This window comes from Rattus rattus, chromosome 1, assembly GCF_011064425.1.
Source record: "Rattus rattus isolate New Zealand chromosome 1, Rrattus_CSIRO_v1, whole genome shotgun sequence".
NCBI classification, from domain to species: Eukaryota; Metazoa; Chordata; class Mammalia; order Rodentia; family Muridae; genus Rattus; species Rattus rattus.
In genome coordinates, this window is record NC_046154.1 from 173318044 (window position 1) to 173341086 (window position 23043).

Sequence of the window (23043 nt, forward strand, 5' to 3'; positions counted from 1 at the left end):
AAAGCTTTTGAGAGTGGAACTCACAAAAAAAAAAAAATGATTATATTTCCATCTAGGTAGCACTTTTCACTTTTCTAGAGCATACAGCTTTAATATTAAAATATCTGTTATAGCCAAGTATGCAGATCGATGGTTGAATATTTGCCTAACACGTATAAGGTGCTGTGTTTGGTCCTCAGCAGGAGGAAAAGAAAAAACAACAAAAAACCCCAACCAAACAAACAAACAAAAAAACAAAAAACAAAAACAAAGGGTTGGGGATTTAGCTCAGTGGTAGAGCGCTTGCCTAGCAAGTGCAAGGCCCTGGGTTCGGTCCCCAGCTCCGAAAAAAAAGAACCAAAAAAAAAAACAAAAACCAAAAACAAAAACAAAAACCAAACTGCACACCATTACACAATGTATGACAAAACTATAATGTGTAAGTTTTCTCGGTCAAAAATCTTAACATGCATAATAGAATTTTTGGTAATGATTTTATTGTCTTTCCTAAGTTCTCTAACTTTTTTTATTTAATGGCTAACTATTGAATGCTTACTAAATCACCAGCACAGGATCTAAAATTTTATGTTTTCATTTTTATGCACTCTAACATTTTTAATGCTACATTATAGAATTTGAAACTCTGTATCATTATTAAACCTACCACCAGATATGGTTGTTTGAATTTCTACTTAAATAAATCCTAAAAAACAAATTTGTCAGAATCTCAAAAATCACAATTTTGTTTTATATATTGTTGTTTTAATGAAAAGATGAATTTATTTGACTTCTGACCTATCGTATGCTTTTAAACATTTCATCTCTAGGCCGCCATTACGGAGCAATAACTTGTGAGGGCTGCAAAGGGTTTTTTAAAAGAAGCATCCGGAAGAATCTAGTGTACTCGTGCCGGGGGTCCAAAGACTGCATCATTAACAAGCACCACCGGAACCGCTGCCAGTACTGCCGGCTGCAGCGGTGCATAGCCTTCGGGATGAAGCAAGACTGTATGTACCTGCCTCAAAGGAGGGATGGTTCCTAACACGGCAGCCAAGGGAAGTGCACACACGTTAGCACGTTTAAGCAGCTCAAGTACACACGGTGTGGCAGTTACTTCCCTGTCACTGCGGTTAAACGCCATGACAGAAAGAACCAGAGGAGAATCAGGTTATCTGGGTTTATGGTCCAGAGGGCGGGAGGGCATAGTGAGCTAAGAGAACCTCGAAGCAAGCCGATCCCATTTTAACCCCAAAGAGAAGGTGGAGTGAGTATATAAACCCTCAAAATTCACTCACACAGACATATTTTCTCCAGCAAGACTGTTCTTGTTCAAACCCTGGGATGTGCCTTTTAATTCAGAGTTGTCCAACTTCCAATAGAATATACATATATACATATGTACATATATTATTCAATAAACAAATATTTGTGATTACCGTTATGATAAGCACATCAGTTGACACTTAGCTAATGACTGTTGTAAGTTGTCTCAGAATTTAAAAAAGTATAATGTGGGTTGGGGATTTAGCTCAGTGGTAGAGCGCTTGCCTAGCAATTACAAGGCCCTGGGTTCAGTCCCCAGCTCCAAAAAAAAAAAAAAGAAAAAAGAAAAAGAAAAGTATAATGTGCATAAATAGAATTTTAGTGATTTTTTGTGCCTTTCCTAAATTTTTCAGTAGCATCAAGTTAGCGTTATATTATAAAGTTTAAAACTGTATGGTTAAAGCAGCTAGACAGCAGTGTGCTTTGTGACTGATGCCCAAAATATGGTCTTGGTACAGCAGCCAATACCAGTCTGTCCGTGGGCTAAACAGCAGAATGTGTCTGCACAGCCTCAATGCAGTTCTGTGCGGCTGGTTCCACTGTTGCCACCTTAACAGAGAAAGGTTGGAAACTCAGCACAGCCACAACCAAGAGGTGCCTGAAATTGAGTTCTGACAGAGGGGAGCCCCCGCCCCAAAAGAAAATGTACGTTTAGCAAATGTTTTGCCTCCTCTTTAGAGCTTGCGGGATTCTTGCAGACGTCGCACGTTGTGTGGATGAACCGATGTGTAACGCAGATTGATTTTTATAGAAAGGCACCACTTAGGCCTCCTCTATCAGCATAGCCTTCAATTGACTAACGTTCTCCTTCTTCAGCTCTGTGTGTGCAAGGGACAAGTCACGTCAGCCCGTCCTTCTTGATAGTGAGGTTTTTTAAGAGGCCTATTTTTCTTCCATTTGAGTGCGGAAATAGAGAGAGGTGGGAATGACAGGTAAATTGACCAGTTTTACTAATAGGGAGTGCGGTGGTTTGAATGTGCTTGGCCCAGGAAGTGGCACTTACTTGAAGATGTGGCCTTGTTGGAGTAGACGTGTCACTGTGGCTGTGGGCTTTAAGACCCTCGTCCTAGCTGCCTGGAAGCCAGTCTTCTCCTAGCTGCCTTCAGAACAAGAGGTGGAACTCTCAGCTCCTGCCTGGATGCTGCCATGTTCCCACCTTGATGATAATGGACTAAACCTCTGAACCTGTAAGCCAGCCCCAGTTAAATGTTGTCCTTTATAAGAGCTGGCTTGGTCATGGTGTCTGTGCATAGCAGTGAAACCCTAAGACAGAAGTGGTACCAGGGACTAGGGTATTGCTGTGATAGGCTTGGCCATGCCTTTGTTTGGAAGAATGTGGATTTTTAGGACTTTAGATTTGGAAAGAAGTGGAATGCTTTAAGTAGGGCTTAATGGAACATCCTGGTAGAAATATGGAGGACTTTGTTGCTGAGAGCAGTTTGAACTGTGGAAACCTGGTTCTGGAGGTTTCAGAGAAGAATTTTACTATGTGGCCAAGAGACTGTTCCTGTGATATTTTGGTGAAAAATGTGGCTGCTTTTTGCCCTCTTTTGAAGAGTCTACCTGTGATTAAGGGAAAAAGATTTATATTAATTGTATTGACAAAGGAAGTATCAAAAAAGTCCAACAGAAACTTTGTTCTATGGTAAAGTCTCATGAAGAGCATTTTGAACAAGCGTAGCAAGCTTAGGAAGGAAAAATAATAAAATGTATGGTTGAAGTAATATAGGGACACCAGGAAATGAAATGGAGCTCAGTCCTGTGTTCAAGGAGGTAAAGAGATTAAAGGGGTGGTGATCTCAGGGCAGGATCCCACCCAGCTAAGTTTACCGTTGATGTTTGCAGTTGAACAAGAAATAGATAGGATTTAATCTGGCATGATCTACAATCATTCCAGAAATGGAGGGAACACTTGCGATCATGAGGTTGGAAGACACAGGCTTTTGATCTGGATCTAGCGGAACAGTGGCCATGAAAAGCGTAGGCCCAGGCATGATGGTACACACCTTTAACCCCAGGAGACAAAGCCAAGCAGATCTCTGAGTTCAAGGCCATCCTAGGACAGAGCAGGTTCTAGGTGAAGAAAAGCTTAAATCCAGGCATGGTGGAGCATTCAGGAGATAGAGCCATTCAGATCTTTGAGTTCAAAGTCAATCTACAGAGCAAGTTTGGGGGCAGTCACGCTTAGACAGCAAAGGAGTTGGAAAACAGAAAGTTGGTGATACTGTAATAGAGCAAAGGGGCCATGTTCCATCCCAGAGAGCTACAGAACCGGGCACCTTAGGCCGTGTGGCACTGGCTTTAGAGGCAAGAATAGAAGGGACTACTAGGACATTTGATTCTGGTCAGCTGGAGCTAAGAAATGAGCAGTGATTAAGAAGAGACCAGTATCACTGAGGTAAAATCTTCTGGGAAGTGTTTTCTGAGAGCATTAAGAAGCTGTGTTCCAGAACTAGCCAAGGCTGTATCTTGTGCTGTAGCTGTACTCAGTTATGTGTAAGAGTCACTGGCTTTGAAGGCATGAAGAGGTCATGAAGAACAGCTGAGGCTGGGCACTGTGAGAGGCCATTGGTGACGGTGCAGCCTCAGTTGCACTTGATGGCCCAGGACTGAAGGGGTCATGCAAAGGAGTTGAAGCTTAGCATCGTGAAGAGACCCTGTGAGAGGCTACTGGTGAAACCTAGTTGCAGCAGAAGACCACAGTGTATTGGAGATGCCAGTACCATGGGATGATCACCAAGGACACTGCAGCAGTGGAGTGGATCAGACTGAGCTTAAGTGCTACAGAGAATAGAGCTGGAGAAGTGACGCCAGCCCTTTGGAGGAGCCCAGAAGACCATGTGTGGATCCCAGACATTGGAGCAAGAAGCTGTAATGTTGAAATTGCCTTGGAGATCCCAAGATGTTTGAGGTACCAGAGCCATGGGCCATCTGCTGAGGAAAGCTGCTAATGGAGTGGGACCAGCCCAGGAGGAAGAAGTTTATTGCAGTCAACAAAGATGAAAAAGGAGTTGGAGGTCTGAAGGCCTCTTAGACATCACCATGGAGATACAAAGTTTGAAGTTTGCCCAGCTGGCTTCCTGTCTTGCTTTGGGGATTATAATTAAGTGATTGGATGAATCTCAGAAGACACTTTCAACTTTGGACTTCTTACACTGTTGAGACTGCTATGAACTGTGGGGACTTCTGAAGTTGGGCTAATGTATTGTGCTTTATGCTATGTTTAGGTATGGCCCCCATAGAGTCATATGTTTGAACAAACCTATAGGGGCCAGAAAGTGGAATGTGGTTGTTTGAATATGCTTGGCCCAGGGAATGGCACTATTTGGAGGTGTGGCCTTATTGAAGTGGGTGTGGCCTTGTTGGAGTAGGTGTGTCACTGTGGATATGGGTTTTAAGACTCTGGCTACTTGGAAGCCAGTCTTCTCCTAGCTGCCTTTAGAACAAAAAATAGAATCTCAACTCCTATAGCCCCATGTCTGCCTGCACCCTGCCATGCTCCCACCTTGATGATAATGGACTGAACCTCTGAACCTGTAAGCCAGCCCTGATTAAATGTTGTCCTTTATAAGAGTTGCTTTGGTCATGGTTCACAGCAGTCACCATGCTAACTAATGCAGGGAGCAATGTTGTTTGAACGAGCATGCTCAGATTTTGTAAAGATTGGTGGCTGTCTTGGAATGCAGCTGGAAACAGTGTCTCCACCATGTTGGTAACAGGAAGCTTAGATTTGCAAATTTCCAGAGTCTGTACTGTAGTGTAATTATCTAACCTGTCTTTGTAGCCGTTCAGTGTGAAAGAAAGCCCATTGAAGTGTCCCGAGAAAAGTCTTCCAACTGTGCAGCTTCTACAGAGAAAATCTACATCCGCAAAGACCTCCGAAGCCCTCTGGCTGCAACGCCAACCTTTGTAACGGACAGCGAGACTGCCAGGTGCCCTACAGCTGACGTTGAGTAATGAATGCTTACTCCGGATCTACTGAGACTAACACTTGCGCCTCATTTGCTGCAGGTCAACTGGACTGTTGGATTCGGGGATGTTTGTGAATATTCATCCATCTGGAATAAAGACAGAACCAGCTCTGCTAATGACACCAGATAAGGTACCTCCTCCACCTCTCCCCCTCCGCCATCCCTGTCCTGCTGGAGTCTGAGCCCTTCGTTCCGTGCTCTACCTACTGCAGAGTAATAATTCCCGTTTCCTTTTTCAAAAGATTTGTTTATGTATTACTTTAGGTATATGAGTGTTCTGGTTGCATGTAGGCCTGCATGCCAAAAAAAATGGCATCAGATCTCACTAAAGATGGTCGTAAGCTGCCATGTGATTGCTGGGACTTGAACTCGGACCTTTGGAAGAGCTGCCAGTGCTCTTAAGTGCTAAGCCATCTCTCCAGCCCCTAATTCATGTTTCTAAAGCTAAGCTTACTTGATATTAAAGCTTACTATGCTATTAAAGTTTTATCTCTAACACGAAAGCAATGAACATTTAAAACTGTTCTCAGTTTCTTTCATCTTAAAATAAATTTTATCAGAAAATTAACTTATGGTAAATCCAAACCGAACGGAACAATATACCATCTGTAATCCCAGCAACTTGGAAGGCTAAAGGCAGGGCAGTGACTACTAGGGTAGCCAGCCTGGTCTATACCCTGCTTTGAGGGTCATCTGTGCTGTATTGTGAACCCATCTGGACAAGCAGAGGGATAGCACAGACTTCTTATCGCTATTCTTATTTTCCCTGCTGGATTTATTTGTACCAGTATTTAAGATAGCTTCAAGCAAAAAGGAAATCTTGGAGGCTGGAGAGATGGCTCCGAGGTTATAAGCATTGACTGCTCTCCCAGAGGTCCTGAGTACAGTTCCCAGCACCCACATGGTGGCTCACAACCGTCTGTAATGGGATCTAATGCCCTCTTCTGGCATGCAGGCATACATGTAGGTAGAATGCTATATATGTACATATGTACATTCATACATACATACATACATACATACATACATACATACATCTTTTAAAAAAAAAAAAGAGGAAACTCTTGGCCTAAGTCAAAACACTCAGGATTATGTACAGCCACCATGCTTCCTGAGCGTGCTGTGGGTTCTGGGGTCAGAGTAGGAAGAGATTGCGTGTGCTTTCAGATGACACAACCAAGTCATCGAGAGTCTCTGGGACTGGAGCAGATTTTCATTTGTCACGGGGTCTAAAGGAAAGACACACACACACACACACACACACACACACACACACACACACACACGCTTGTGGGGACCCTCATGTCACAAAGGCATGAGGGGATGCCCTGCTGTGTCCTGCTGTCTGCCTTACGCCCCGAGACAGGGTCTTGCTGAACCCAGAGTCAGATGTCCCATTGGGTCAGCAGCCAGTGAGTCCCAGCAATCCAAGTGTCACGGTTACAGGAACACACACGACTGCTTGTGTATGTGCTGGGGGCCCAAACTCAAACCTTCTTTTTACACACCAGCCACCGTTGCCCACTAAGCCATCTCCCCAGATCAAAAAGCTTTCTTTATTTAGATAACATGTGGCAATTTTCTGTAGAAAGAAAATTTCCGTAGTAGAAGAAAACATTTCCTAAAAAGATTTTTTGAATCTATTTGTATTTGCTGTGTGTGTGCATGTGTGTGTGCGTGTGTGTGTTTGTGTGTGTGTTCATTACAACACACGTGTAGGTCAGAGGCCAGCTTTCTAGAGTCGGGGCTCCCTTTCCATCACTGGGGTGAGCTGATACGCGAAGTTCTGGTTCAATCCCAGCAGCCAAAGCTGTAATGCCTTGCAAGCACTTTAACCACTGATGCATTGCCCTGGCCCCAAAAGAATTAATGAACTGAAGCTTAAGTATATAAAAAACTTCAAATTGGAAATAGTTCCAAAACTCGTGTATCACTTTGAGAAGTTGCCAAGTGTCAGCTCATTGGTTCTAAGATTGAGAGCTGAAAGGAAAGAAAATGAAGAGTGTCCCTGCTCTTCCTGTGCAGTGACGTTAGCTGAAGTCTGGTAGACAGAATGCTTCTGACGAAAGAGGGGCAGCCGGTGCTCTTAGATGTCATACCAGCTTGTTCAGTAAGAAGTTTTGAGGGGCTAGAAAGATGGCCCAGTGGTGAGGAGCACAGATTGCACTGGTCAGAATGCGTTTCCTAACGTTTGCATCAAGTGGCTCCGCCCCCAGGGGATCCACTGCTCTCTGCTGGCCCCATAAGCACCTGCGCTCGTATGAATATACCCACACACAGACACATGCAAACACACATTATTTAAGAAAGAAAACAAGGGGGGTTGGGGATTTAGCTCAGTGGTAGAGCGTTTGCCTAGTAAGCGCAAGGCCCTGGGTTTGGTCCCCAGCTCCGAAAAAAAGAAAAAAGAAAAAAGGAAAAAAAAGAAAGAAAAAGAAAAAAAAGAAAGAAAGAAAACAAGGGCTGGAGAGATGGCTCAGTGGACTGCTCTTCCACTGAGTTCAATTCCCAGCAACCACATGGTGACTCACAACCATCTATAATGGGATTCGATGCCCTCTTCTGGTGTGTCTGAGGACAGCAACAATGTGCTCATATAAATAAAATAAATAAATAAATCTTTAAAAATCAAAAAGAAATAAAACTAAATCTTTGGGCTTGGAGAGATGAGATAGTTTAGAGGTTACGAGCCTTCACTGCCCTGTGGAAGACCCATGTTCAATTCCTAGCACCCACATGACAGCTCACAACCATCCATGAATCCAGTTCCAGGGATCCAGTGCCCTCTGTTGACTCTGAGGGCACCAGGCTTCGTGTGATGACATACATGCAGGCAAAACACCTATACACATAAAATTAATTTTCTTAATCTTAAAATTTGGAAACTTTAATAATATTAAGTCAATGCTAAAAAGAATTTGAACTTTGACCTCATATCTTTTTATATGACAGTAACTGACTTGGATAGATTAGCTAGAAAGTGGAGTATATAATTTTTGTTTTAAACTTTAATAATTGTTTTTAAGAACTCGTACCTATTTTAAAGCCTATATTTTCCTCAAGAGTCAGTTTGTCTGTGTCTGTCTGTCTGTCTGTCTGTCTCTCTCTGTCTCTGTCTCTCCATCTCTCAGGGCAGGTTCTCACTCTGTAGCTCAGGAAAGTCTGGAAGTTACCATGTAACCCCACACTGGCCTTGACTTTGTAGCAATCCTCCTGCCTCAGCCTCGTGAGTTGCAGCAGTCACAGAAACGAGCTGCTGTGTTCATCAGTTTAATTTCCTAAGATGATTTTAGGATTTTGTTATTTCATGATCTTGAATTTGATATTTAAGGTTTTAAAACCTATCAGGACCACCTAGTTAAATCTTAGTGCCTTCTTCTTTTCTTAAAGGCTGAGTCGTGTCAGGGAGACTTGAGCACATTGGCCAGTGTGGTCACGTCATTGGCGAATCTCGGCAAGGCTAAAGACCTTTCTCACTGTGGTGGCGATCTGCCTGTGGTGCAGAGCTTGCGCAATGGCGATACATCCTTTGGTGCATTTCATCAGGACATCCAGACCAATGGTGATGTGTCAAGGTAGGGTCTGTGTGGGTCCCGTCTTTCTAAGTGTCACTTTAACTGATCACAGTGCTTTAGCATTGAAGTCTATCTAGAAGTTTCTGAGAACAGTATTTCTATAAGACTTAAAAACTGTAAGGCACGGCGAGGTTTAACTGACAATCTACCATTAGTACAACATGCCGAACACGCTCCGTTCTGAGTCCCCCGAGCAGTGAGCGTCTCATCAACTCAGTGCTGATGTCTGGTGTACACAATTTGTGTATGACAAGTGTGTAGACAAGTGTGAGGATTTCTCTCACACCTGAAGAGATTGTGATTACTTGGCAGCACGGTAGTATGTAATACTTCAAAGTACACTTACCGAGTTTAACTTGTTGTTTTTGAGACAGTGCTGAAGGTCACTGCAGTCCAGCAGTCTGTCTGTCACCCAAGAAAGCTGTTTTCTGAAGCATCCTTAGTTGTTGTTTCCTTGTTTTGTGTGCATACCTTTCTCAGACCGTGGCACTGGAGGTGGGCTCCAGGGCCTTCTGTACATACACAAGTATTCTACACTGAGCCATAACCCTTCCCTATTTGCAAAAGAGTTTTTTGGCTTAAACTTTCCTCCCTGTAGTCCTTGGTACTGAACCCAGAGCCTAGCACATACTAGACAGCCTACTGTGCTATTCCCACAGCCCTTAGACTTAAATCTTAACTCGAGAATTGTGTATAAGAATCTCATTGTATTGGTGGAGATTGGCCAAGCTCACAGCTTCTGATGTCTCCTTATAGGGCATTTGACAATCTTGCAAAAGCATTGACTCCCGGAGAAAACCCCGCCTGCCAGAGCTCAGGAGAGAGCATGGAAGGAAGCATGCATCTAATCGCTGGAGAGCCAAGCTGCATGGAGAGAGAGGGGCCACTGCTCAGCGATTCGCATGTCGTTTTCAGGGTATCTTAATTTCTTTTTGTCATGTGACTGTTTGATTTTGATCTTCCTTTCAACAATCAAAATTGGCCTGTTACACTTTTAAAGTCAGACATTTGCAAATTCCTGGTGGAATTTCAGAATGAAACTAAAACATACATGCCCTGCTGTAGAAGACAGTGGGTCAGCTTGCTGTCGGTCATTAGGATTTAGACACAGTAGTAGCTTTTTCTTTCTTTAAGCATGGGCAGTCACTGAGAACTGAACGCACCACTTTATTCAATGCCTGCCTATTACTTTTTTAGTGTCAGTTGGTGTCTAAGACCCAGATATTTTACTCTTAGGTAGAAAGGATAAGTGCGGCATTCCCTTCCTTTAGCTACCCTCAGCAATATCCTGTGAGGGTGCATGTCATTGGATGCATTTTAGCCTCAGGTTTGTATCCGATGGTACTTTTTAAAACCATTTTGGGAAAGGAGCCTTTGGAATTCCTTTTGCTCTCCTAAGTACATTTTTGTAATGGCTCTGGGAATGAAACCCAACATACCTTTGTGCATGGCCCCACACATGCTAGGCTACCTCTGCCACTGCTCAGCTCAGCCTCTGTGCACTGTCCGTGGTGGCAGCAATGCAGAGAGACTATTAGACTTATGATGCCTAGAATAGCTTTCCAACATTCGATTTGTTATTCAAATTAACGTGCACTACTCCAGCCTGGGTGTGCTCCCCACTGAGACCTCATTAACACCATAATGGGCCCCCTGCTTGGATTTTTGCTCTGCCAGTTGTGAATACCATTAGAAAGGGTGAGCAGGGGGATGTAGATTACTCTTGGCAAACATAGCATAGAACACAGGAGAGTGATTTACGATAGATTGCAAACTTCCCTCCATCTCTTAGGACAAGCATTTATGGCTATCAAATGATAAAGTGTCTGTACTGCCAATAACTGTTTCACCGCTAAACGTAATGGACAGAAAATAAATGTGTCACAGACCAAAACACCACATAAGATTGGTATTTCAAAATTCAGCTCGGTTGAGAGAGCCACAGAGAAAGTTTACTGCGGCTTAATCGCTGCAACATGATCCACCATTTAAATACATCAGGGAAACCCATTCTCATATAAAACATTACTAAAGACAGCTTAAAATAATTCACGCATTTTATCTGCACCTCACAAGGAAGGTTTTTATGAGCGATGTAAGGAAAGATAGTGAGAATAATTAATGCTGTACTTAAAAGTTTTTGTTGGAGCTCCAGACAAGGGCCTATCAGGGCCAAAGGCTTTTCCCATTGATCATTCCTATTCTAAGTAAAATACATTCTTCTGTGTTCTCAGTTTCATTTCCTGTTCTGGACTTAGATTGGAGGAAGGACAAGAGAGGTGTAGACAGAGGCCCAGTACAAGCAAGAACAAGCGGGTACTCTAGACAGCAGCTGTCGACCTGCTTAGACAGGTTCCCATATTCTTAACTGTGTGAAATAAATGTTTCAGACAGAGAATTAAACGAATGCCAACTTTGGCTTTCCTTTCTGGAGTCGGTGGGTTCTCTCTCTCAACTCTTGCTTCCAGTCTTGGGAAGAGGTCTCTTCTCAGTGATTCCAAGACCACAGTCTGTCCTTCCCCTGGTGTTCTCGGCCTGAGTCCCAAAGGCAGACATCCTCATTCAGACCATGAACAACTTCTCTCTTAATCCCTGAGCAAAGCAGGCTTTGTTCCTCTGCTGCTCTGGTTATCTGGTGTAATTTGCATATTTTCATATCTGTTCTTTCAGCTGAGCCATGCTGAAGGTTTGGGGTTTGTGGTTGTTGGTTTTTTTAAGATTTATTTATTTTATATATATGAGTACACTGTTGCTCTCTTCACACACACCAGAAGAGAGGATTGGATCCCATTACAGATGGTTGTGAGCCATCATGTGGTTGCTGGGAATTGAACTCAGGACCCCTGGAAGAGCAGTTGGTGCTTAACCACTTTGCCATCCAGACCAAGCTGAAGTTCTTATTCTCAGTTTGCAGTTGAACTAAGCTTTGTATATTTTAGTCTGATTCAAAGCAGCCTAAATATAGAAAGGAGAAAGTATCTGATACAGTAAGTGGAGGAGGTAAAGAATCTAGGATGGTAACAATAGTTAATACTTTTAACGACTTTGAGTTGTAATTTCAGAACTCTCTTTCACATCATTCTTACAAGAGTAATTAAAGTATACAGGACTTCCATCCTTTAAAGTGAACGTATGGGACAAGAGTGAGACGGTTTCTAAAACTGTTGTGGACGCTGCCCTTGTAACCTCTCTTTCACTCCCTAGTTGTGACTGTCCTTCGCTCTGTAACTGGCTATCTCATGTTCCTTGTATCTTCTCCATCTTGTCCTGGATTCTGAAACCAGCATAATCTTTGTTAACAATCAACCTACTATGTCACTTGACAATTTAAACTGTAACAAGACCCAGTCGTGAAAATCAAACAATCGCTGTATTCCATAGCTTCCATTGCTCAGGCTCTGTCTTGTGACCTGTCAGTGCCCTTCCCACGCGGAGTCAAGTCCCCATCACTTCCTGCACAGGCATCCCTAGCCCTGCCCGCAGTTCGCACTGTTCAGACTCGAGTCCTGAGACACTGTCTCCTCGTGTTCACGGCAGCCCCATCGGTGTGCTGCATGGCTATTCCAGAGCACGAAACCTTGAAGGAGAATTGACCTCTCTTAACAAGTCACGTTTTTTGAAAGTTTTATCCTGACAGTTAGAATGTGACCTAGAAGCTGAACCAGGAAGGTTATTGTCAAGGGAAGCAGGCAAGCAAACTGCTGGTTTTTGTTTCTTTAAAGGTAGTTTCTTTAAGATGATTTGGGGACAGGTTTGGAGGGGCTTTTTTGTTTGTTTGAGGGCGTTCTTTCTTTTGTGGATTTCTGTCTTTGGTTTTTGAGGCAGAGTCTTGCTATGCAGAACAGTCTGATTGTGGAGTGCAGTCCTGAGGCGCTGCTGTGACAGACAGGTCTGCATTGTTGGCTCGTCCCTCCTTTATAGGACTGGTTGTCTTGGCCAGTCCCCTAGCTTTTTGCTCTTCACTCTCACCTCAGGCAATTTTGATATGGTATAGCTCCCAGAGTTCTTGCGCTCATTCTTGTGCAAGCATTGAATATTTGCCTGCTTCTTTAAGAACTGTTTCATGGGGCCGGGGAAGACGGCTCAGTTAATAAGTCCTTAGTGCACTGAATGAGGACCCAAGTTCAGATCAGCAGCATCAACATAAAATGTCAAGTGTGGTGTGGATGCTGGAAGCCCTGGCTCTGAGGAGGGATGCAGGAGGCTTCCTGAAGCTCACTGGCCAGCTCCTCTTGTGCATCAGTGACCTGCAGAGTCACTGAGAGACCCTGTCCCCAAAAGAAGGTGAGGGGCCAGCAGGGAGATGACTTGGTGGTTTGACCCCTGAGATGCACAGTGGAAAGAATTGACTTCTGAAAGCTGTCCTCTGACCTCCACATATATGCCAAGGCACACCTCCATACCTATATGCACATATTGTGTGCACAGTAAATAAAAGGAAAAAAGTAGTGAGCAGTAGAAGACACTCGATATGAGCCCTTTGTCTCTGTGCAGATGTCTGCACACATACGTGAACATACATATGCATCTCTTTCACACACACACACACACACACACACACACACACACACACACACACACACACGTGTTTTCGGAATCATTTGATTCTGCTGTTCCAGTAAGCATTTACAACTTTTCCATCATGGGGCTACAGGTACTGTTACATGGTAGAGTGCATTCTTAGCATGCCCGAGGCCCTGGGTTCACTCCTCAAAAGACAGCGTATTTTTCCTTTTCTTTTTTATTTATTTTTTTTATTTTTTACTGTTTCCCAGAGCTGGGGACCGAACATGCTAACATGCTTCCTATTCTGATCATGGTTTCTCCTGCCCCATCTCCTCCAGATCTCCCCACCCCCACCATCCAACTCCCTCCCCTTCTCTCCTTCTCTCTCTCTCTCTCCCCTAACAAGAAAAAGAAACAAACCAAAAGTAAAAAGAAAACTACAAGAAATACACACACCTGTAAAAACACAAAATTTGAAACTGTAATATAAAAGCAAAAGGAGACCTTACAGGAGATCCCTGTAAGAATTAGGTAAATCTTTGTGCCTAATTTTGAACAAAGAAAAATTGTCCTTTACTTAATTTTTTAATCAAAAATAAATTGCTCTCTCATGCAATACATCCAGACCACAGTTTCCCTCCCTCTGCTCCTCGTATCCTCCCCCCTCTCCCCCCCAGCTTCCCTCCCTATCCCCATTTTCCTTCAGAAAGGAGCAGGCCTCCAAGAGACAGCAACCTAATATGACAAAGCAAGATACAGTGAGACAAGGCAAAAGCTTTCACATCGAGTGTGGACAGAGCAACCCAATAAGAAGAAAAGAGTTCCAAGAGCAGGCAGACGAGTCAGAGACACAACCATTCCCACTGGTAGGAGTCCCACAGACGCCCAGAAGACAGCCATAACCGATAGCAGAGGACCTGGTGGGGCCCATGCAGGCTCTGTGCTTCCCACCCAGTCTCTGTGAGCCCTGCTTAGTTGGTTCAGTGAGCCCCGTTCTTCCTGTGTCCTCCATTCCCTCTGACTCCTACAACCTCTCCCTCTTTCCGGGAGGTTCTCTCAGCTCTAGTGGGAGGGACCTGCTGGAGACCTCCAGTTTTGTCTGTCTGTGTCTGTATCTGTGTCTCCGTCTGCCCCCATCTGCTGCTCCTCTGATGACCACTGGAAAAGGCACTAATCATATCGGTCTTTCTGGGTCTCAGTCACCTCACCTCAAGATAATTTTTTTTTCTAGTTACATCCGTTTGCCTACAAATTTCATGACACTTTTTTTTTTTAATGAGCGAGTAATACTCCACTGTGTAAATATACCACATTTTCTTTATCCATTCCTTGGTTGTTAGACATCTGGGTTGTTTTCAGTTTCTGGCTATTATGAATAAAGGTGCTGTGAACATAATTGAACAAGTGTCTTTGTAGTATGATGGAATATCCTTTGGGTGTATGACAAGTGTGCTATAGTTTAGCCTTGGGGTAGATTGATTCCCAATTATATGAGGAGCCGCCATGTTGATTTCCACTGGGACCATTCAAGTCTGCAGTTCCACTAGCAGTACAAGAGTGTTCCCCTTGCTCCACATTTTGCTAACATGAGCTGTCACTTGTATTATTAATCTTAGCCATTCTGACAAGGATAAGATGGAAACTCAAAGTAATTTTGATTTTCATTTCCCTGATAGCTAAGGATATTGAACATTTCTTTGTTTCTAAGCCACTGAAGATTCCTCTATTGAGACTTCTGTTTAGATCTAGATCCCATTTTTAAATTGGATTCTTTGGTTTTTTTGATGTCTAGTTTCTTGAGTTCTTTAAGACCTCTATTGATGTGGAATTGGTGAACATCCTTTCCCATTCTGTAGGCTATCATATTGTCCTATTGATGGTGTCTGTCCTTGCCTTACTGAAGCCTTTTATGAGGTCCCATTTATTAATTGTTGATCTTGGTGCCTGTGTTATCTGTGTTCTGTTCAGAAAGTTGTCTCTGGTGTCAGCGTATTCAAGGATGTTCCCACGTTTCTCTTCTGTCATGCTCAGTGTGTCTGGCTTTATGTTGAGGTCTTTGACCCACTAGGACTTGAGTTTTGTGCATGTGATAAACATGGGTGTATTTGGATTATTCTACATGCAGACATCAGTTAGATCAGCGTCATTTGTTGAAGATGCTTTTTCTTTTATTAAATTGGGTGTGTATTTCTGGCTGCTTTATCAAAAACCAGTTGTCCATTGATGAACATGTCTGTTTTTATGCTGATAGCAGTGGTTGTCATTACTATAGCTTTGTAGAGGTTTGAAGTCAGGGACGTGAGTCCTCCAGCAGTTCTTTTATTGTTCAGGATTGGCTTTGCTACCCTGTTTGTCTTTTTGTTTTTCCACATGCAGATGAGAATTGTCCTTTCAAGGTCTGTAAAGAATTGTGTTGGAATTTTGTAGGGGATTGCACCGAATCCGCAGATTGCTTTTGGCAGGATGGCCATTTTTCCTATGTCTTTCCATCTTCTGATGTCTTCTTTAATTTCTTTCTTCAAGAACTTCAAGTTTTTATTATACAGGTCTTTCACTTGCGTAATTAGAGTTACTTCAAGATATTTTTATAGCACTTGAGGCTATTTCGAAGGGGGGCTTTTCCCCTGGTTCTTTCTCAGTTTATTCGTCCTTTGTTAGATGCCATGAAGCTCAAGCTGCTGGTTAGTAATTGTCATGTGGGTTCTAGGAATCAAACCATTTCTCTCTCTCTCTCTCTCTCTCTCTCTCTCTCTCTCTCTCTCTCTCTCTCTCTCTCTCTCTCTCTCTAGGTGTGTGTGTGTGTGTGTGTGTGTGTGTGTGTGTGAGGGTTACTGATCTTTTTTAATTAATTTTGTGTCCAATTAGTTTTCTGAAAATGTTTTTCTGTTATAGAAGTTCCCTAGTGAAAGTTTTGGGGTCATAATATCATATCATCAGCTTAGAGGGATACTTTGACCTCCCTTTGTTTCCAATTTGTATCCCCTTGATCTCCTTTAATTGTCTTATTGCTCAAGCTAGAACTTTAAGTACTATATTGAATAGATACAGCCAGAATGGACAACCTTTGTCTTGTTCCTGATGATAGTGGAGTCGCTTTAAATTTCTCTCCATTTAATTTGATGTTGGCTTGTTGTAAATTACCTTTATTATATTTAGGTATGTCCCTTGTGTAATGGATGTTTGATTGTGTCAAAGGCGTTTTCAGCATCTAATGAAATGATTGTGTGTGTGTGTGTGTGTGTGTGTGTGTGTGTGTGTGTGTGTCCCTTCCAACCCTGAGTTTGTTTATGGTGGATTACATTTACTGGTTTTCCTATACTGAACCATTCTTGCATCTCTGGGACGAAGACTACTTGATCATGGTAGATGATCTTTTTCTGTGTTCTTGAATTTGATTTGCAAGTATTTTTTTTTTTTTGAGTATTTCTACATCTATGATCATAAGGGAAATGTGTAATTCTCTTTCTTGGTTGAATCTTTATGTGGTTTGGGTATCAGGGTGACTGTGGCTTCATAAATTTTTTTTTAAAAAGATTTATTTATTTATTATATGAGTACACTGTAGCTGTCTTCAGACACACCAGAAGAGGGCATCAGATCCCGTTACAGATGGTTATGAGCCACCATGTGGTTGCTGGGAATTGAACTCAGGACCTCTAGAAGAGCAATCAGTGCTCTTAACCACTGAGCCATCTCTCCAGCCCCAGGCTTCATAATTTTTGGGGGAAATGTTCCTTTTGTTTCTATTTTGTGAAATAATTTGAGGAGTATTGGTGTTAACTCTTCTTCCAAAGTTTGGTAGAATTCTGTGATAAAATTGCCTGGCCCTGAGCATTTCTTATTGGAAGATTTTAATGACTACTTCTATTTCATTAGGGGTTATAGGCCTATTTAAATTGTTTATCCAATCTTGCTTGATTTAATTTTAAGTTTCTTTTTTACTTAATTTTTTAAATGTTTATATGTATGGGTGTTTTGCCTGTGTGGATACCTGCACAGCATATGCGTGCAGTGCCCTTGGAGGTAAGAAGAGGGTCAGATCCCCTGCAGTTATAGACGTTGTTAGCCATCATATGGATATTGGGAATTGAAATTGGCTCCTCTGGATAAGCCACCACTCCTCTTAACCAATGAACCATCTTCTCAGCCCTCATTTTTTATATTTTATCTGACATTTATAGAGAACTTTTATATCTTACTGATGAAAATTCTTTGATCTGTTTTGCATCATAGGCATCTTTTAGAATGTGATCAAAACTATGTATTAATCCCCTGGGAAAATATTATTGACAGTTGGAAAGATAGCTCTGTCAGTAGAGTCTTGCAAGTATAGGGTCTGAATTTGAATTCCAGAGCCCATGTTAAACAAACAGATGCTAGCCATGGTGCTGCATGTTTGTAACCCCAGCTTTGGGGAGACAGAGACTGACTTCCCTGGGTCTCCCTAGCCAACCGGCCTAAGCTTGAGCTCCAGGCCAGCGAGGGGCTCTTTCTCAACAAAAAGATGAACAGTGTGATGCTTTAGGAATGCAGTTGTCCTCTAGCCTTCCTGTGCACTCCCACATGCACACATACACATACAAGAGCACACACAGTGCAAGTAAATTACATACAGTGCAGCTCCACACCCCACCCAGCCACTGTTCACGTCTGCAGCCTCCTGCTCTTTCCTGTGTAGTAGGCACATGCTAAAGCGGAAACTGGAACATCTGTATTCTGTGTCGCTATTTTTTCTACTTAGGTGTCTGTGGGGGCTTTGTTTTGTTTTGTTTTAGGGTAAATCTTGCCTAAGTTTTAGGCAAAGACCCCAGGCTGCTTAGAACTTGCTGCATAGACCAGACTGGCCTCAATTTAAAGCTTGTGATCTTCCTGCCTCAACCTCTCCAAAGCTGGGTTTACTGGTGTATACCACCACACCTGGAAGATTTTCCCTTCTACTGTCATCTCAACTTTTCTTACTAATTTAATACTTCTAAGATACTCTAAGAAAAAGATTGTTCTTTTTGCTAGTGATAGAAATTTGGATTGTTTCTAGTCACTGTTAGAAGCAGAGTACATCAACATCCTTACAAGGGACAATGACTTCATGTGTGATGTGTATTTTTCTAGAATAGATTTAGAAATGATGCCCGGGATCAGAAATGTGTCAGACTTTGCAGTTTCAGCCTTTGCAGTTTCTGGGGTTTGAGGGTGGATATTAGAGTCATTATTAGTAGAACACTATTGATCCAGAACCCCAACATGTGCTAATGTCTGGAACATCAAACATCAATCCCAGAATGGTTCTGAGTTTAGATTTTTGGGTTCGGGTTGTTCAACAGTGTTTAATGTCACAGGCTGTAACTTGGTTTTCCAATGGTGGATTAACAGCCAGATTTCCTCGGGGTTAGCCATCAGTCGCTACGAGTGCTCGTTTCCCTGGGTCCTCACTGAGGTCTGTATTATTGCTTCAAAACAGGAAACAAGGTTCTTACAGTAGTGTGGTAGTGCCATCGCTCCTTGAGAGTTTCAGAAGTTTTTTGATAGAGGATTTATTATCAGTGTGATCAGACACCTAAAATAACTCTCTAAAGTCAAACTGAATATTACTTTTCTACACTTATTTGTTTATAATAATACAAACTAACAGCCTTTGAGTTGCTTGCCTATGAACATTTTTTCCATAGAACACTTTTTTTAAACACGCTTTTGTATTTAGTAATAATATTTTAGGATAGACTGGCGCTGCACAGACCTGCTTTGTGAAGAGTTGAAGGGGCGTCAGTGTTGAGCCCTGGATCCCATATGTTTGGTTTAGCTTCCTTCCGGCCATAGCTGTGCCCAGTGGGGAGCACGCGCCCCCTGTTGTCACAGGTGGGCCTGCTTCACTCTGGCCACCTGCTATCCCTGCAGGCATAACTGTAGCCTAAATGTAGGGCTCTGGCACACAGGACTGCTTCTGACACTGGAATTTACTGTGTCCCATGGGTAGAGAAGGGAGAGGGGCAGAAAACACACAGACATACCAAGACAGTAACTTCATAAAGCAAACAGATTGTTTCGTGTTTGACAGTCATTAGGTGAGAATGTTTGTCTGGATGTCACTTTGACAGAATTCATGATCTACTCATCCGTCCCCAGACACTAGTGTCATATCCAGTGATCTGAATGATTTCGATAATAAGCTTTTTAGGTGAAGGTATCCGATTCCTATATGATGTGTTATATTTATATTCAAGTTTTTCAGAGAGCTGATAATTTAGAACTTGAAGCCATGAGATAATTTACCTAAATCCCTGTTCGTGCTAGCTCACCATGCCTTCTCCTATGCCCGAGTACCTGAATGTGCACTACATTGGGGAGTCGGCCTCCAGACTGCTGTTCTTATCGATGCACTGGGCGCTTTCCATACCTTCTTTCCAGGCGCTCGGGTGAGTGTTTTGAAGTCCTTGAATATAAATGTGATTTTTGTGGCACACATGGATTAAAACTAGAAGTTTATTTGGGGAGGATTTGTATTACAGTAGAGAAATGCTCCACCATTCTAACCCTACGACAGTTCATGGTAATTCATGGTCGCCAACTACTATTCTCTCTATGACTTTTGTGTAGAAGAGTGGCTGTTTTATAGTTTGAACAAGTTAATAATCTGGGTAAGTGGAGAGGACCAACTGGCCGGTGCTGGCAGTGGCCATCACTCAGTGATAGGAGTGTCTGGGGTTGGAGAGAGGCCCAGTGGTTTAGAGCACTGTCTGCTCTTGCACAAGACCCAGATTTTACTTCCAGCAGCCACCTGGTGGCCCGCAGCCTTCTTAACTCCAGTTTCAGGGATGCCAATGCCCTCTTTCTGACTCTGCTGCTGGCACCAGGCATGGACGTAGTACACAGACATATGTGGTGGCAAAATACACATGCACACATTCTTTTTTATAAAGAAAGGATGTATTAGAACCCAGGTATGTCCAGCCTCATGACCATGGGGCACATACGGTCAAGGACAGCTATAAATGAACCTAACAGAAAATGATACAGCAATATAGGCTGTTTGGTGATGTATTTAATTTTATTTATTTGTTACAGTTTGATGGTGTGATCTCTGAGTGAACTTTGTAGGTGGCAGTTCCCTGTGCAGTGTCAAAGGCTGGGTACTCCTATTGGATGGTTGTCCCTGCTCCCCCCAACCCCCCCACCCCAGCCCCGCCCCACCCCCACCCCAACAACAACCACCTTGCTCAGTATTCGTCCCAGGCATAGCATCAGCAAGCCGTATTTGCCTACATGGCTTTGTTTAAAATAAGAGGTGATTATTTTCCAATCATCTGGTTTCCTCCCAAAGAAAGAAACAAAACTGCCAGCCTCCAATGACCATATCGAGAATCGCTCTACCTACGACAGACCACGCCTGCATTCTGTTTTGAAGCAACCAGATGAAATGGAAAGTTGTTTGCTCCAAGAAAGCAAACCTTTACAAGCGTTTGCCAGCCCTTTGTTCGAAGTAACGGGAGTGTGACAGTGAAAGGGCCAAACCTGTTATAGTCAGCGGGTTTTCCTCTCCTCATGGCATTCTCCGTATTCGGTCTGACCTTGTAACCACTTGCTTTCCTGCCCTCCTCATCTGTTTTCCCACACTTGACATATGCACATAACCACCCTTCCTATCAGTACAGTACTTTGTAACCATGCAGCACCTGAGCCCTGATTCCCAAGGACACAGCTGACACCGTGATTTGATCTAGATAATCAGCGATCTCTAATTACATAGAGCAGAGGCCGGATTTCGAGTATGAAACCTTTGAATGAGTCTTCCTTTTGGTCTCAGAAAAAATTCAACATTTTAGTAATTTTCCAATTTTTTTTTAAGAAAATAAAATATGGTACAAAAACCTTATCCTGCTGGTGATGTCTTACGATTTCTTAGGCGTTAAGTGCCATGGCCACGCTGGTCACTGACACAGGCGAGGAGTGCAGCGTAGAGCTGTAACCGCCTCCCCAGATTAAAGAATTGGTGGTCTAATCCGAACTCTCCATTAGTCACGCCACTGTTGTTTTTAAATACTTCTGTTGCGTGTGTTCACCCCAGGGAAACAGCCGAGATGTTCAAGAAACCAAGAGTAGAGCCCGAGGTTTCTGCTTACAGAATGAGTAATGTTCCGGCAGCAGCCGCTCTTCTCTGTGCTCTGTATTGGAAATCGGTTTCTGTGTGGCAGCCACTGGACTCTTAATTAGGACAACCATGGAGCTAACAATCCAGGCCATTAGCTGCCACACCAGCCTTCTCGTCCTATCTCTGCCTAGATAATCAGTAAATCCTTTTCATGTGTTGACTTAATCAGATAAGAGCTGGGTGCTAATGGCGGGGCACTCTGTTGTGTGGAGATAAAACCTGTTTTAAATCCGACTGGCATGGGGGCTGGCTTTTTCTGGCTGGATGCAGAGATCGTCCACAGAGCTCTAGTTTTACAGAGAGACTCAAACAACAGTAGTCAGACACATTTGCTCCAGTGACTTGGTGGGTCGGGGATTGGTTAGTGTCCTCATTTGTATTTTGAAAGACCTCTATATTTAGTAGAATTGTTAGTTTTCTGTTTAGGATCTGTAGTTTAATGTGTAGGAAACTCATTCTGCCAATGAAGGAGCTGGGGCTGGCTGGTGTAATCTGCCTATAGTGTAGGCAGCAGCAGGCCTGTCCACTCCGAGGATTTGTTTTATTTTATTTCTTATATTTACTTGTGAGTATGCATATTACCCCCCTCTTTTTCTCTCTCTCTTTCTGTTGCTCACTCTGTGTGTGTGTGTGTGTGTGTGTGTGTGTGTGTGTGTGTGTGTGTGACAAGTATTAGAAGGCACACATGTAGAGATCAGAGGACAACTTGGGGGAAGTCAATTCTCTCCTACTTTCAGGGACTAGAGTCACAGTGTCAGCTCAACAGTGGGTGCTTTTACCTGGAGAGCTGTCTCACAGTAACCTGGTGAGTTTTTCCAACAGTGTCTAAGAGAGGCTAACCTTAACTCCTGACAGTCCTCCTGTCCTCAGGCTCCCGGGGCTGAGATTGTAGGCTTGTGCTACCATGCCTGACTCTGCCTGGGTTCTTAGAACCAAAAGTCCCAGGCCACCACCATTTGCACCTGCAGACTTTGTCATTCATATACTGAGCTTTCTTTGACACTTCACCTGAATGTTAAAGCAGCTCTGCTTCCATTAACAATGGAACCTGCCGTTTGGTGGACTTATGGCATATTGTTAATTATTCTTCTCTAAGGAGCATGGATTCAGTTCGCTGTTGGGCGGCCAATAGCCTGGGTGCATTATGTGGATGCCAGAGGGTTGGGTTGGCCTCAGGTGCAGGTGACACGGCCACTGCAGTAGTTTTGTTGTTAATACTTGTGGGGCTTTAGTTAAGTGCATTTTCTACCTATCTCTTTTGCTTCTCAGAAGAAAGACATTTTCAGAATAGGTACTCATGGTGATAGCCACTTATCTCCTGACAGATGTAAATGATTTACTCATGTGTTGGCGCCTGTGCATCTAGACCAGGTGACTTGAGTTTCATATCTCCAGATTGGGAGCAGAAACAACTGCTTAGGAACAGGACCATGACGGAGCTGCCGAGGCTAGACCGGACCCTGTGTCTGCTAGACACAGTGGCATCTGTCTCTGTTCTCCTAGGAACCTTCCTCTTACAGGGGGGCTTGTTGCTTTCTTCTCCTAA

The 23043-nt window shown here is 43.2% G+C and overlaps 1 protein-coding gene across 1 annotated transcript in view; it reads left to right on the top strand.

Annotated features, from left to right (window-relative positions):
* Nr2c1 (nuclear receptor subfamily 2 group C member 1) overlaps positions 1-23043 on the top strand; it is a 54278-nt gene that overhangs the window by 17623 nt on the left and 13612 nt on the right. The window contains exons 5-10 of the mRNA XM_032911586.1: positions 807-986; positions 5087-5234; positions 5314-5404; positions 8664-8848; positions 9605-9764; positions 19643-19764. Of these exons, the coding sequence (XP_032767477.1) occupies positions 807-986; positions 5087-5234; positions 5314-5404; positions 8664-8848; positions 9605-9764; positions 19643-19764 (886 nt within the window). The remainder of the gene's footprint in view (positions 1-806; positions 987-5086; positions 5235-5313; positions 5405-8663; positions 8849-9604; positions 9765-19642; positions 19765-23043) is intronic.